The following is a 15904-nucleotide window of genomic DNA, read 5'->3' as shown; positions in this document are numbered from 1 at the left end:
AGAGAGTGGCATGGACATATATGCACTACCAAAGGTAAGGTAGATAGCTAGTGGGAAGCAGCCGCATAGCACAGGGATATCAGCTAGGTGCTTTGTGACTGCCTGGAGAGGTGGGATAGGGAGGGTGGGAGGGAGGGAGATGCAAGAGGAAAGAGATATGGGAACATATGTATATGTATAACTGATTCACTTTGTTATAAAGCAGAAACAAAGAAACAAAAAAAAAGATAGCAGACTGCGTATGTCTGACAATCTTTAAAAATCCTACCAGGATTACCACAAAAAATCTGAAGATTGACTCCAAAATTCCAACCTTTTTGTTTCTAAAAGTATTTCCTTTGGAATTTAATTTGCTTACAATAATAAAATTGTAATGTAATTTTTTCCAAAAAAAAAAAACCAAAAAAAAAATAGCAACAGGCAAAAGGAGAAAGAGAAAAGGAAAACAAGGGTAAACCTTTAACATGGAGGTAGGTATTAGACTAAAAACTATACCTGATAAAATGAAAAGCATATGTTAAAGAAATATTATTATGTTATAATATAATCCTTATTATAACTCAGGCCTACATTTGGCTTTGATTGTTCTACTAGCCACTTCAAAGATGGAAACCACTCATCACAAAAAATTCCTACAGGAAAACATCCTTTCAATTTTGAAATTTCCACAAATATTTACCATGTAAATTAAAATTAAAAATCTAAGGAGAGAATAATTCTCACTCATCACATCACAGTAGGCTTTGAAGGAATAGGGCAGTTACATTTTAAAGGTTTGACTGGTAGGATAAACTCCATCGCTGTGGCTGTGACGTAAGGCTAGTACAGTCAGTATTTAATAACAAAGGGAGTGCTTTTACACTGTGTTGGGTACTGAGGGGTTTAAAGAAAAACCCACGACCTCTCATTAGTGAAAAATAATGTTGATCATATCTCAAAGGGATCAAAAAGTAAAAAACAGCATAAACTTCTTGATTAAGAGTAATTTCAAAGAATATATATACATATGTATATATATACACACATATATATATATGACACTGAATCCCTTTGCTGTACACGTGAAACTAACACAACATTGTTAATTAACTATACAATTAAAAAATGGTCCCAAACAAAATAATTTCAGTCGTGCATATTCCCTTCTATTAGCTATTTAAATGTCAAGAAACTAAACGCATTACCTAAATCCATGAGGTCTCATCCCCATACCAGTAACATCAGGAGTACAGGGTCCACGCGGGTCTTTTGGGAAAGCAGCATATCTAGGTCCTAGAGGAGGGCCAATGGAGGACCCGATGCTCCCAGGATAGGGCGGGGGAGGCCTAGTAAAAGCCTGGCTGGCACTCTCCGGCTGCCAGTGCTGCAGGGGCCCCGGATGAGGCACTGCTCCTGGGGCCTGTGACCCTTTCTCCTGTCGACCTGCCAGCTTCTTCTGCTGTTGCTGCTGGAGGATGATTTCACGTAACTTCTGTCGCTGAACGGAAAGAAACAAAAAATGACCGGGACTTTTTAAAAAGTAATAGCTTTTTAAGTCTCAATGCTTCGGATTCTTGACTATGGTAATGTTTAAAATACCATAATATTTCAAAGTATGATAAAACACTAGCTACACTTAAATATTCAATCGGTTATAAAAAATAAAGTGATGATTTGGGTCCTTTTCCTTGCCATACAACTATCACAAAACTGAACCTTTCATATTTAAGAATTCCCCTACCAACTCATGAAAACTGAAATTAGATAAAAGAATAAGCCCAATTCATCAGTGTTGATTTTACCAATTTCATTTTTCTTCTTCGCAGTATGACCAATTCTACAGAACAGATTGACTTTAACAGCTGTACATAAATTACTCAATTTGATAAGATGAACAGCATTCTCAAATAACACACTTAAAACATCTGAGAACATTCAACCTGTTTACCTGTCTCAGTTTCTCTGTATCTGCTTGAGACATGTTTGCAGTGCTCTGTGTATCGGTGACTCCTGAGGTCGGTACAGGTCCGGGAAGCTGGGACACACCGGAGAACTGCTGGCCTTGAGAATTCATGGGTGAGCTGGAAGGTGCACTGAAGCTCCCCTCTGATCTAGGCCGTGGCTGATCAGCGACATCGTGGGCAACCTGACTTGTTCCGAAAGAGTCAGACTGAGATCTCGGAGTCATGGGAGTCTGATCATAGGGGTCACGAGGGGCAGATGGGGAGACACGGCTAAAAGTGTCTGAAAGACCAGGTCCAGGTGGCCTGGGTGTTTGGGAACACGCATCAGGTGGCCTTACCAAAGGGCCAGGTAAGGCTGCTCCTCGATTTTGTGCTGCATGCAGGAAAGGATCCTGATTTGGCATGAGGACTGGTCTTGTCATTGAGGACCTAGTAAAACCCTCTGAAATCCTTGGCCTCGGTATTGCTGGTGGTTGAGAGTAAGGAACAGAAATTCCAGGTCTCGGTGTTCCAGGAGGGTGAGCACGTGGGTCAGAACGTCTCTGATTAGCTGCAGATGTAACAAATAAGTCTGCTTGTGCAGACGGCCTTGGGGCTGGTGGCTGCTGACTATACGGGCCGATGGTGGTGGGCCGGGGAGTTCCAGGAGGTTGAGAATAGGGGTCTGGATTGGAGCGAGATGTTCCTGGGGGCTGGGAATAGGAATCTACAATAGGACGTGGAGTTCCTGGAGGTTGGGAATATGGGTCCTGAGATGTTGGCCTTGATATGGTTCCAGGCTGGGGAAAAGCCCTTGAAGGATGAGCAAAGGATTCATTCATTGCTGGATGTGGGGTGACGGGAGGCTGGCTATATGGATCACTTGACTGGTTATGAGAAAAGTTATCTACAGGTCGTGGTGTCAAAGCAGGCCTTTCATAAGGGTCAACAGACAATCGCCTCGGTGCCTGTGACACTGACCCATAAGGGTCCTGGGAGGATGCGGGCGGCTGCATTGGAGCTTTAAAAGGTCCGGGACCACTATCAAGAGGTGCAGGTGTCAACAAGGGTCGAGCATATGGATCAGGTATCCGTTGTCTTTGAAACGCATCTGCCCTAGGCGACGGTTTAGTAAAGTGGTCATTGGTTCCAGACGCTAGAGGACCTTTTGCAGTTTGTTCCGAAACTACAGGAGACCGGGGCAGGCCTAAGGGTTTGGGAAATGGATCTGTCATCACAGGCCTAGGTGTGTCTGGAGGCTTTGCATAGGGGTCACTACTTGCTGTGGAGGAAGAACATAGATCTCTGACTGGGGATGGCCTACTTGCTGTTGTCTCGCTCATCTGAGTGGGCCTAGATACGGACGGTAAAGGTGCACAGTTTTCCACCAGTGCAGAATTTCTTCTGGAAAAACCATGGCCCCCAGCAGGTGGTCTTGGGGTACCAACCATTTTCGCATAAGGATCCGCTGGAGATGGCGGCCGGGAGTTAGAAGATCCAGGGGAAAACATCTGTGGGGAAGGCGGCTGAGAAGCCTGAGCCTGTGACAGACTCTCTGGGATGGAGATCCGGGACGGCGCCGGAGGAGGGGGTGGAGCTTGCGGTTTTACAAACACGTCATCTGATGGCGCGGAAGTGGGGGTGCCGGGCAGCTGCTTTGCAAACAGGTCTTTATGGAAGGGCTGTGCAGGAGACGTATTTCCATTGCCAGGCTGCGGGGTCAGGGGGCTCTGGATGCCGCCACTCGGCGTGTCCGAGCCAGACTGCCCCAGAAGAGGCTGAGGGCCCAGCTGCTGCTGCTGCTGCTGCTGCTGCTGCTGCTGCTGCTGCTGCTGCTGCTGCTGCTGCTGCTGCTGTTGCTGCTCGTTCTTCACCTGCTCCAGCTTCTGGGTGGCTTCAATCTTAGCCTGCTGCTTACTTTTCTGCCGCATTTGCTGTTGGAATAGGAAAGAAAAAAACAATCATACGGCTAAGGAAGAATATAGCTGTCACGGGGCAGGGGGGAACAGCAACAGAAAATTTATTCATTTGATGTCGTCAGTTTCCAGATTGCTCCCCTATTGTAAATTCCTCAAGAGGAGAGACTATTATTCATCACAGTATACCGAATGTCTACGGCAGCATATCGTTTATAATATTTATTAAAACTTCCCAAAATCAACTTAAATATATTTTACTGAGAAAGGAAAGTCTATTTTAAATCAAATTTTTATATTGTAGTAAGAACTATAGCTGAAACTGTATCATAAACAGCTCTTTTCTCAAAAAGCAAATTCTTCTAAATTAATTAATTTATTTATCTTTTTATTTTTGGCCGCGTTGGGTCTTCGTTGCTGGGTGGGCTTTCTCTGGTTGCGGCGAGCGGGGGGCTACTCTTCATTGCGGTGCGCGGGCTTCTCATCGTGGTGGCTTCTCTTGTTGTGGAGCACGGGCTCTAGGCAGGTGGGCTCAGTAGTTGTGGCTCGTGGGCTCTAGAGCGCAGTCTCAGTAGTTGTGGCGCATGGGCTTAGTTGCTCCATGGTATGTGGAATCTTCCTGGACCAGGGCTCGAACCCATGTCCCCTGCATTGGCAGGCGGATTCTTAACCACTGCACCACTAGGGAAGTCCTAAAAAGCCAATTCTTAAAGAAACGGAAACACACACCTGTCTGAATTTCCATTCCTGTTCATGTTCCGATTCTCTTTGCTTTAGTGGATCTTTAAAAAGATCTGAATCAATACGAGAGCTGGGATCGATGCTATCTTGCTGCTGCTGCCTTTTCATGGAATCATTTGACATCTGTACTTTATTAATGCGTAAAGCAGCTCTGTTATCTCTGGCTTTTTGCTTTGAAAAAAGGAGAAGAAAATTATCTCCCAGTATATGTTAAAATTAAATAAAACTATGGCAAATTTTATCATACAAAAGCAAGAAAAAGTTGGGTTAAATAGTTGTAAACAGTTGAAATATTAATCTTGAGAACTTACAGCCTCTTGTGTGAAAAGATCTGGACACTACCCCACTTTTCCCTTTTATAAGGCATGTTTCAACTGAAGACATATTTCCATCTCTCTATTTGAACCAGGCTAGAGAACCCAGGTGTAATCTAATATTTTCAATCCTAATTTTTGTAACAGACTCTTCAAAAATGGAACAATTAATATCTCTCTCAATTTAGAGAAAAGGAAAATACCAAATCAATCCTCCAAATCTAAAATCTGGAACCTGAAGCTTAACGTTAAAAAAAGAAAAATCATTGAGAAATATTAAAAATATCCTGCCATTACCTCTGCCAGTCAAGGTAAAACAAAGCAAAGCATCATCAACACATCCCCCCACCAAAATTTTCTGCTTGATCCAAGCAGTCATTATCACTGACAGTATGTCTGCTGAAGATCAAAGTAGAAAATAAGTACATGTATTTTTCAAAACGGTAATGCAGATATCATATGCTTTCAAATGAAAGCAAGGATTTGGATCCAGTTGACAATCTTAATTTGGCTCTTTGGGAGAAAATAAGTCACCATCTGAACTGTGAATCTTATAAAATACCCTAATAATTCCTGGCCAAGTCCATGTTTCAAAAGCTCCTTAAAGGTGTCCAGGTATACCTCTTTCAAAATCCTCTACTAAACCTAATACAAAAAGAGCTTATTGTGGAAGAAACTGAGGCACATTAATGTGGCTGCAAAATGTAGTACTCTTTCGAAGAGATAAAACAATTTAAAAGTGAAATGAGTTAAACACGCTCCTAGGATAAGTGATTTCAATCTTCAACATACTGGTTCTATTAACCAGCTTATGAAAATGTCACCCTCTATATTAAGACATCATGAGTTAGGAAAACACTATAAAACAAAGCTGTTTATTAGTTGTACAAGTATTTAACATATGTTTTTTGGAATGGGAAATCTTTTTATGAACCTAAGACGATAATAATAAGATTCACGTATTGTGTCTGAAGGCATGATACATGTGAGTTTTTTTAAATACCACGTATGGTGCTCTTTCCTGAGAGCTTGCTTTTCTCCACAGCTTGGCAATTTGCTTCACTCTAGTAGTCCAGTCTGCAACAAAAGAACACAGTAGACACATTCACAGAACCACGGTAATGATGCGTCTTAATCAAAAGGTTGATAAACTGCTAACAGTTAAACTTATTCTGCCCATATTTTCATAAATGATAGTCCTGTATTTAGTTCTTTGTATGGTATAAAGTTCCTGGCACACAGCAGACCAAACATATTTCTGAATGGAGTGCTGCCTCATTAACAATCTCACCGGTGGAGCTGGGAAGTTTTTAAATCAAAGTTCTAAGCAGCCAAGATAAAGTTAAGCCAAACATAATAACTTCCCTCAACCATGTAAGATGCTACCAGGACCAAAGCTAAACGTTTTGGAAAACATCTGTACTCAAGAGAATTCTATCAAGTTGACCAAAAGGAAGTAATCATTATTAAAAATAAGCATCTCATCAGCACTTGTGCACAACAAAGATACGGAAAAGCAATGATTTCAAGCCCCTTCTATGAACTCAGTGTCAGGACAGTACACAAAATGAAATGTGGGTGAGATCAACAGTTAGCAATAAATGTAGAAATGCTTTTGTCCATATTTATAAACAGAAAGCTTTGAAATAGCCAGTGAAAATGGAAATCAGCTGCAGACCAACAGCCTTAACATGGTATTTCATGAGGTTCTAGAATCACACAGTACATCTATTAAAGAAAATTACATTAAAAAAAAGGAAACCTACAGCTCCAATCTAAGGACAATGTTTACACTGACACTAAGTGACTTAATAGAACCAGATATACTCATCTCTAAGCAGCAAATAAAACTGTGGTTAAAAAAACACACACACACACAAAAAACCCTTGAAGAATGTGTATACTGCTTTAACAGACAGCCCTGCATTAAACCACTGACTTTTCTTGTTAGATAAGGTAGCATTTATTTCTATGAATAATATATAAAGTACTACAAGGTGGCCAAACCAAAAAAGACAGGGGTCATCCATAAAAAAATCCACTTTTAAGTACTCCTCTAGTAATTTAAAAGAGCTATATGACAGCTGGGAAACTATTGCAAGACAAAGCTTAAGTGACCTTTTCAAATCCTAGTTTGTCTTGCAACATGAACTCAAGATACTAAATGAGCATTTGCTTACAAATATTCTGTAAGTGACATTATTCCAAATGTTTCATCCTCTTGCTAATGAGAATTTTCAAAAATGGTACCACTGTACCATCTGCTTTTTTCAAATGGGCTAGACAGTTGGGAAGAAGGGGAAATAATTCCGAGTTAGTTTCAATGTGAACAATACTTAGAATGGAGTCTGATTTAGCCTAACTTAATACTTCTGATTAAATGATAAGCTTTTTATTCTAGGAATTTTCTTGTACAATTACACATATAACACAACACTGACTTCCATGTATTTAAAAAGACTGCTAGGAGCTGGAATCACTTCATTAATTGAAATTAACTTCTGGAAAATATGCAAATCGGTACCGGGCTTAGGACTAAGAAAATGCAAGATGTTTCTAGATATCTAGGGAATCTTCACATTGTGCAGAGTCACACTAGATAAAAATTAATGGTGATACACAGGCTCTCTGTTATAGTGAGACAAGAACAAAAAAAGCCTGTGCCGTGTGGGAAAGCTGGTCACATGTAAGCAGTGATATATCCGTGACTTACCTGGGAATTCTTCCTTTAGGTTGGGGAAATTAATATTTGTGTAGAGAACTGGTGCTACTGTTGCCATTTCACCCAGGGCCTCCTCTTTCTCCCACTTGAGTGTGCTTCTCTGGGCATTTGACATTGTATCATTTTCTCCTTCCATAGTGGGAGCTGATGATGTCCAAGAGCCATTAGGGTCACTTGCCATTGGATTAAATGCTGGATTTTTATCCCTGGCAAATAATAAACAACTTTACTTCATAAACATAAAATAACTTTCTAAGTACTATGGTCAAGTACAGTTTCATTAAACCTATTATTACAAAATAGCTAAAATGTTTGATGATTTTTCGCAAAGATCACAATGAGTGCAACACACTAACACTGTGCACGATCACTCAGACCAATAACCATTCATATAACAAAAAAGATTTACGTTTCCGTAGAACGTGGAGGCTTTTAAATACCTGGCATCAGTGTAGGGGGGCTGCGCTACAGCAGGGAAGGTTCCCAGTCCACTTCCAGGAGGCAAAGAATTATGTGCGAGATGAGGACTAGGTCCGATAAGGCCATTCACGAGTGGCATCCGTGAAAAAACATCTTAAAAGAAGAAAGCAGCAATTTTTGCATATTATTAAAAAATAATTAAAAAGTGGCGGAAATATTTTTAAATAAAAATTCGTAACACTACTTAAAAGTAGGATTTTCCCCCCAATATTATACTGTAAAATATCGCTTAAAGAGTGACTAGGTTATAAAATTTTGAAATATGGACTCTATAATTCTGTTTACTTCATTATGGTATAATGGAAGTAGCATGTGTTTTGGAGTCTGACGGCCCTGAGCTTGAATCTTAATTCTGCTACTTGTTATAAGCAGAATCAATCACTGTTTCTATAAAATGAAGGTATTCTATAATGTATCTGGCATACTGTATGTGCAGTTTTCAGCACAGTGCCTGCTATGCAGTAAGTATGCAGTACATATGAGCTCTAAAAAAGGAATCAGGGCTTCTCTGGTGGCACAGTGTTTGGGAGTCCGCCTGCCGATGCAGGGGACATGGGTTCGTGCCCCGATCCGGGAAGATCCCACATGCCGCGGAGCGGCTGGGCCCATAAGCCATGGTTGCTGAGCCTGCGTGTCCGGAGCCTGTGCTCCGCGACGGGAGAGGCCACAGCAGTGAGAGGCCCGCGTACCACAAAAAAATAAAAATAAATAAAAAAAGAATCAATCTCAACAAATGCTAGTGAGTTGTATCAAACATTCTTTTTCACTCAAAATTTACAAACAGATGTCCCTTATATGAAAAAAACACCTATTACTCCCAAATTGACGCTTTCTCTAAAGTACTTTGGAACAACAAGCAACATCTCATCTGCCATTATAAACTGCATGACTGCTGTAAAAATAAATAATTTCTGGTTTTGACCTAATTTTCATTACTTGCAGTTTCAGCCCCCAAATGTATTTTAATTCTCATTCCAGTACCTTCACATCTTCTTTCTAAATAGACATTAGGCAAACCATAATAAGACCACCTTGTGTTTCTCCAAACTCTCCACAAGCATATAACTCCAACCCCTATTGCAATCATCTATTTTCCTAAACGATTTGGAAATAAGCCAACTGTCCTTAACCAAGCAGTTTTCCAGCAAAAAAACAAACAAACAAAAAACCCACCTTTTTTTGGTGTACCTTCAAAAACCCCTTCCATAAACATACAGTGGTAATCATTTCACGACGTATGTCAAATCACTATGCTGTACACCCTAAACTATGCAGTGCTGTATGTCAACTATATCTCAATAAAACTGGAAGGTGGGGAGAAAACCCTTCCAATTTAAAGACATAATAAATACACGGCCTCTACTTACGTCGTAACACTCAGAACAACACTAGGAGATCCACATCACCAGTTAATTATACAAATGAAAATCAGTTACAAAGTTGGTTAATACTGGGCACACCTGGTATAGTGACACAGAACACCTAACCCAACCACTTGCCAAGCTATTAGAAAAAATAACGAAGTGTCCTGCCCACATAATGTTCTACACTACATAATGTCCTTTCAGCCAAACCAGACCCTCCGTTACGACCCTCAAGCTCGTCTGAGGACACTGGGGCTGACTGCCCGCAGCTTTTCAGGCTTTGTCTCAAGGACGGTGGTCCTGGAATCATCTGACTTCCAGGTTAGGGCTTCTCCTGCAGAACGGCAGAGCTGGGCCCACTGGATCTGGACTCCACAACAAGTGTCTCAGGACACTTAAGTTCACTCCAAGGATCGGATTAAGAAGCAAGATTTCTGCACTTATTCCAAGTAGAATGCTACTTCTATTTTTTAACTTTAGAGAAAAGTAGGTTCCACTAAGGAATATGATATTTTATTGAAAAATATTAAATGCCTTTCATGTAGTTAGGATAAAGAAAAGCTCCCTTCCTGGTAGTGAGAATGTGATCTATCCTGGAGCTATCAGCACTGACTACTGTACCTGCAATACGACTAGACTGAAACCTTACATAACAATAGCTATTACTCATTAGCAATTTAGTATATGCCTGGCACTGTTCCAAAACCTTTACATGTGTTAATTAACTCTTTGGTCCTCACAACCAGGCCATGAAATGGGTTATTACGTGTAGCTCCATTTATGCAAAAAGACCCAGAGAAATTAAATAACTTAAGTACACATAAATAGATGCAAAGCATTTTCCCTTTGTTATTATTTTAACTAGGAGGTGGTCTTTTTCCCATTCTCTCAAGTCTACCATACCTGGTCACACTAGTATCTTTTTCAAGGCATAAACCATGGTAAGAATTGCAAAGTCACTTCATGGAACTTTCACCTAAAGTGATTTCAAGTTACTGTCTCGATCTTCTTGAAATTTCCCTTCTCCGCTTTCTGACCTTCTGTAAAAGTGTCAACACATCACACTCTGCCCTTCTCCTCATCGCTCCTACTAAGCTGTTCCACTGAAGATCACAGCAATCTCACCATCCAGTGAAACAGTGCCTTTCACCCCACCCGACCCTACAGCCTGATGACGGCCACTGCGAAGATCCTATACGTCTCACTCAGCGTCTCCATCTCTCAGCTTTTTTCACTTCCACCTAATGCTTCAAAAGGGGAAAGGAGTGTATAATAGAAATCAGTTGACTTAAGCATGTAACTCATTATTTAATTAAAAAGAGTTCTTCAAGATTCTGTACTCTACTGGCAGTATATTCTTAAGAAACCTCACCCTTCCAACCACTAAACAGACAATTCCTAAATTTTCATCTATAGCCTTGAACAACTGCAACTGCCTGTAAGTCAGAACAATGTGTATGTCCCATTTCTAACTAAAAATGGCCTAAAACTAAATTCATTACATCTCCACTACCCTCCCCCTACAACACACACACACACACACACACACACACGCGCGCTTCTTTGTTCCCCCACAACACACACACACACACACGCGTGCTTCTTTGTTCCCCTACAACACACACACACGCACACAAGCACATACGCGTGCGTGCACGCTTCTTTGTTCCATGTTTCCAGTTTACAGCATGACTGGTTGTCCTCTAGGCAAGCCTGGCTTATATATAGTCTAGTTCAATTTATTTCCTTTTTTCTCACATCTTACATCCATTTGGTAGCACTATCCTACTTATTCTAACATCACTGTCTCTCAAATCCATTTCCTCCTTTCAATTAGCACTGCAGATATATTTAAATGGAGCCCAAATTCTAACTCAGTCCCAACTGCAATAAACTCATTAGTACAACTCTTCTTGTGTCAAATCCATTTCCAATACTGACATCAGAGCTACTCTGCCGAAATGTGTAACTCATCAGGTCATTTCACTGGTGTGAGGTCTCCAGTGCCTCTCAGAAACCTGGAGAAAAAAAGGCCAACTGCCAATGCCTAGCTGTGTAGACACAATTCAGTCCCACGCGTACTTTTTGTTCTGCCTTCTTAAACACTGACCACTTACCTCTCTTCCTTTGCCCTGGAAAATGTTAGAGTTGCCATTCTTGAATATCTGTGTGGTCTCCCTGCATGTGACCTGATCATGCTTTATCCTTAAATTATTATTCTTTCAAACATGAATGCTGAAATCTTAGCGACTCCTACGCAAAAAAAAAGATCAACCCCACCTTTCCGACGGTGATGACCTCCCCACGAGAACATGCCTCTCGCAAAGGATCTCCTTCATCCCTCTCCAGAAGAGAAGAGGAAACACAAGAAGAAGCGCCTGGTGCAGAGCCCCAGTTCCTATTTCATGGATGTGAAATGCCCAGGATGCTATATAATCACCACCGTCTCTAGCCATGCACACACAGTAGTTTTGTGTGTTGGCTGCTCTACTGTCCTCTGCCAGCCTACAGGAGGAAAAGCAAGGCTTACAGAAGGATGCTCCTCCAGACGGAAGCAGCACTAAAAGCTGCCGGAATCAAGATGAATGGGAAACCATCCCAATAAGCACATTTTGGGTAGAAAAAAATAAATCAACTGCCCCCAACCTTCAAAACCTTATTAAAAATGAGACAGCACAGTGAAATGATTTAAACAATGATCATAAAACCTTTTATAAAGGAATACATGTTTAAATGATTTGATTTCTGAAATACATACTTTTAGTTTCAGAAAACATGGAGATAGTTTTTTTTATATGTTGAGAAGAGAAATATTGAAGAGTTCTTAATCATTAAGACAGCATATGGGAACAATTAAGGCAAGAAGCACTTATGATGTCTGTTTTATCCAAATGTAAATCACGTGTTTAGTCTAGCAAAAATCAAGGTAAATTTATGTTTAGAGGCTAAACTGGTAGAAACTAAAATATTTCAATTATGTGCGTTATAGAATTTTTTCATGTATACACAAAATTGGTAGTAAAGATAACATTAAATTATTTGTACATTTCAGCACTTACACAAAAACAGTGTATGAGCTTATAAAAGTATCATTACAAATTATTCAATTCAGTATATAATCATGAAGCAGTGACAACAGGATATAGAGAAATGACCCATTATTCAAATCATCAAGAATACACACCACCATCTCCCTTCTATAGGAGATTCCCAGACTGGCAGCACTACCACCTTACCTACCTACTCCCACAAATTTTACTTCTAGCCTATCAGATTTTAGCTGTCCAGGCAGAGGGAGAAAGGAAAGCCTTAAACTTGTTCTGCAAGTAGTTACAAATAGGCAGAAGAAAGTGGATTAAACAAAATAGGCAAATTTCCACAGAATTAGGAATTTCATAGTCGACAGTGGTAGAAAGGCCACTGATTTACTCTGAAAGTATGTACTAAGGACATACTCTGTGGCAAGGTATACAGTGGTGAAGACAGATGTGACCCAAGCCTTCAAGGAGCTCACAATCTAAAGGGAAAACCATAATTACCCAAACAGTCATTTACATCTGCACCACATGCTCCCAATGAAAAGCATGGGGGAGGTGTGGAGGTGGTGATTTGCTAACCACTGAGGAAATGACAGTGAAACTGAGACCAGATGGATGAGTCTAAGGCAGTCAGGTGAGGGGGGAGCAGTTCTCCAAACATCTTTGCAGGAAGGACTGAGTAAAAGTGAGCTGGGACTGGGACTGGGGGACGGGAAGAAGGCAGGCACTGTTAATAGTGGCACCGCAGATCAAGTGAGCAGAAGAATTCTGGCCATGAAGAGAATCGCCGATTTCCAGAGGATGTCAGGGAGGTAGGTGTGTAACTGAGGGAAACTCAGAGATTGGTACTCTTCCATCGGCACAAAAGAGGGCTTTCTGCCATCAGTTTGTGTGCGTGGTTCCTGAGGGACACACACCGCAGAGCCATGCTTACAACACTTTTCGAGAGGCGACATACCCTGAGCGTGCGCGGGCAGCAGCGGAGGCGCCGGAGGCTGTGGTACGGAAGCTGGCTGCGTGGCTGCAGGACTGAGCACAGCGGTAAACAAGTCCTCCACATCCTTTCCTCCAAGCTCTAGGAGACACAGTTCCAATGACAGTACGATTAAAGGGCTACAGAGCCAAAGCACAGGGAATTCCATTCTTATAAACTAAAAATCAAAACACAAATACCTGGTATTTTATATAACTTCCCAAGAATTGCTCCTAGAATAAAATAAAGAGGTGGAAATATTAACAACCATCATTTCAATATACTGATACAAAACAGCATTTGACATAAAATTATCAGAAGAGAAGTTAAATTGTAAATAAGCATGCAGAAATCTTTGAAAATCATATTTACTCATGTCTTTTAGAAAGCCTAGATGTAGGGCAAATATTTTACCATCTGTGACCATTTTGTCTAGTTCAGGGCTGAGGATGCCATCGAGCTGCTCTTCACTTAACGGTCGTGAACTCTGATTGACACTTGGCTGAGGCAAAGAGGAAGGATCATCAACGCCGGCACCAAGGTCTATTCCAGCTGAGGAGCAAGGTATGCGTATTAAAAAGTGAACTCTGAACACTCACACAGAATGCACTACACTATTTCCCTGCATTAAAACACAACCATATGATTAACACAGAGCGATGAGAAGCCTGTAATTCTGAATTAATCTGGATTCCTAAATCAATCTGGAGAGTCAATCAGTAAAAATTAGGCACAATGTATCTATAAACTTGGGTGCTGCTTAAAGGTACGGTTTAATCAATGCAAACACATTCCCTGAGAAACCAAAGAACACATCTGGTTCTAAAGTGCTAACTTCCACAAAAAAATAAGCAGCATATTACTAAGACAGGACTCTCTAAGAAGAATCAATATACAATGTTTAATATACAATTAACTGCTTAAACTTAGAAGACAGTGTTTCAAATGTATGGTTCAACTTATCATATGCAGTTTGTGAAACAAGTTTCACACAAATTAATGACAAGCTCTAAAATTTTTAATGCCTTGTAAAAATTATCCTTTTGTGAATAATTTCAACTACAGATCATATTTTTGAAATATTCTGTAGTCAAAAACAATATACAGATTATGTTTATTACATGCTTTATCTCATATAAATTGGTTTTTAAGCAATAGTCACATTTAAAACTGGTTTATCTACTTTATCATGCTTCCTCCTCAATATTACTGCTATCAAAAAGTAAAATTTCATCTGCTCTTATCTGGAACTTATCTGCTCTTATAGGAACTAACTCTATAATATTTGGGTAATATTATAAATTACATACTAACATGAATAAAACCATTCATTTAAAAAAAAAAAGAACACTACAGAGAAAGTCATCCAAAACACAGTACAGTTGTACCATGCTTTAGCTGCACGCACAAAGGGAAAAGCAAAGTTGGATTAGTGACAAATTAGCACTATAACAAATACACATGCACCTACAGGTTGTTTCAGCTGAAATCACTATTTAAAAAAAAAAAGACTACTTCTAGTCAGCCGTCATCCATTGCTCAGTTTCTTACCAAATGGACAAGATGAGCTCTCAACCTGGAAAGTGCATAAATCAAGACCTACAAGACCCAAACCAAATAAAATGGATGATTACCACGGGAGCTGGGGGACGGTGCAAACAAAAGAAGAAACAGGTACAGCAGGACTCTAAGGCAACAGGCCTTAAATCTGATGCAATTAGACAGGCAACAGAAATTAACTAACTTGCTATTTCCCCTCTTAAAGCAGGAAAGCCAAGGCAGATCAAATAAAATGATGAGTTCTTTGACAAAGGAAGGGGAGGGGAGGGGAGGGGAGGGGAGGGGAGGGGAGGGGAGGGGAGGGAGGGAGGGAGGGAGGGAGGGAGGGAGGGAGGGAGGGAGGAAGGAAGGAAGGAAGGAAGGAAGGAAGGAAGGAAGGAAGAAAAAGAAAGAAAAAAATTTTTTTTTCAGTTTCAGAGAAAAGACTAAGCTTGTTTCACACACATACCTCTCACTCACATCATAAAATAGACACTGGGCAAACAGTACTCATATATACCTGAATGATCAACTGATTTTGCAAGGTCGTCTGAAATTATTCCAAGAATGTCATCATCTGTGTTTAAGACTTCGGAAATATCGGCTAAGGGATCATCAGCAGTGCCTAAGCGCAGTAAGTATGTTTGTAAAGTGTCAGTATTTTCCTAGACATTAAATTCTAAAACTCACTCATTCAACCATTTACTAAATATCTAGAATACAGCAGATACTGAGGTAAGTACTAGAGTCATAAAAAGTTTATTACTTCTAAAGTAAGGAATTTTTCATAGAAAAGGCACTCCAACATTTTCAGTAACAAAACATTAAAAATTAAGACTTTTGTTTTTGTGACTACTGTATATTAACAATAAAATAAAATTTAAAATAAAACCCA

The 15904-nt window shown here is 40.3% G+C and overlaps 2 protein-coding genes across 17 annotated transcripts in view; one reads left to right on the top strand and one right to left on the bottom strand.

Annotated features, from left to right (window-relative positions):
* Positions 1–15904, bottom strand: part of KMT2C (lysine methyltransferase 2C) — a 294524-nt gene that overhangs the window by 45784 nt on the left and 232836 nt on the right. For 15 of the 16 annotated variants that reach the window (XR_014297239.1, XM_082662534.1, XM_082662543.1 and 12 more), the window contains 11 exons: positions 15530–15634; positions 15022–15069; positions 13885–14022; positions 13671–13703; positions 13456–13572; positions 8056–8188; positions 7607–7821; positions 5897–5970; positions 4568–4750; positions 1928–3856; positions 1185–1477 (listed from right to left, as the gene is read on the bottom strand). Coding sequence is in view for 15 of the 16 variants with exons in the window: in XM_082662534.1 (XP_082518660.1) it covers positions 1185–1477; positions 1928–3856; positions 4568–4750; positions 5897–5970; positions 7607–7821; positions 8056–8188; positions 13456–13572; positions 13671–13703; positions 13885–14022; positions 15022–15069; positions 15530–15634 (3268 nt within the window). In the remaining variant the exon portion in view is untranslated. The remainder of the gene's footprint in view (positions 1–1184; positions 1478–1927; positions 3857–4567; positions 4751–5896; positions 5971–7606; positions 7822–8055; positions 8189–13455; positions 13573–13670; positions 13704–13884; positions 14023–15021; positions 15070–15529; positions 15635–15904) is intronic. The other variant, XM_082662544.1, reaches the window with a different exon arrangement.
* LOC309827522 (small ribosomal subunit protein eS27-like) lies at positions 11772–12023 on the top strand (the record flags this gene model as incomplete). Its single annotated transcript, XM_082662211.1, has 1 exon — positions 11772–12023. The coding sequence occupies one exon, from the start codon at positions 11772–11774 to the stop codon at positions 12021–12023; it is 252 nt and encodes an 83-aa protein (XP_082518337.1).

The sequence above is a fragment of the Grampus griseus genome, assembly GCF_964374135.1.
Source record: "Grampus griseus genome assembly, chromosome: 9".
In the NCBI taxonomy this organism is placed as follows: Eukaryota; Metazoa; Chordata; class Mammalia; order Artiodactyla; family Delphinidae; genus Grampus; species Grampus griseus.
Note: the sequence above shows the minus strand (reverse complement) of the source record. Positions and strands in the feature narration are given on the sequence as shown.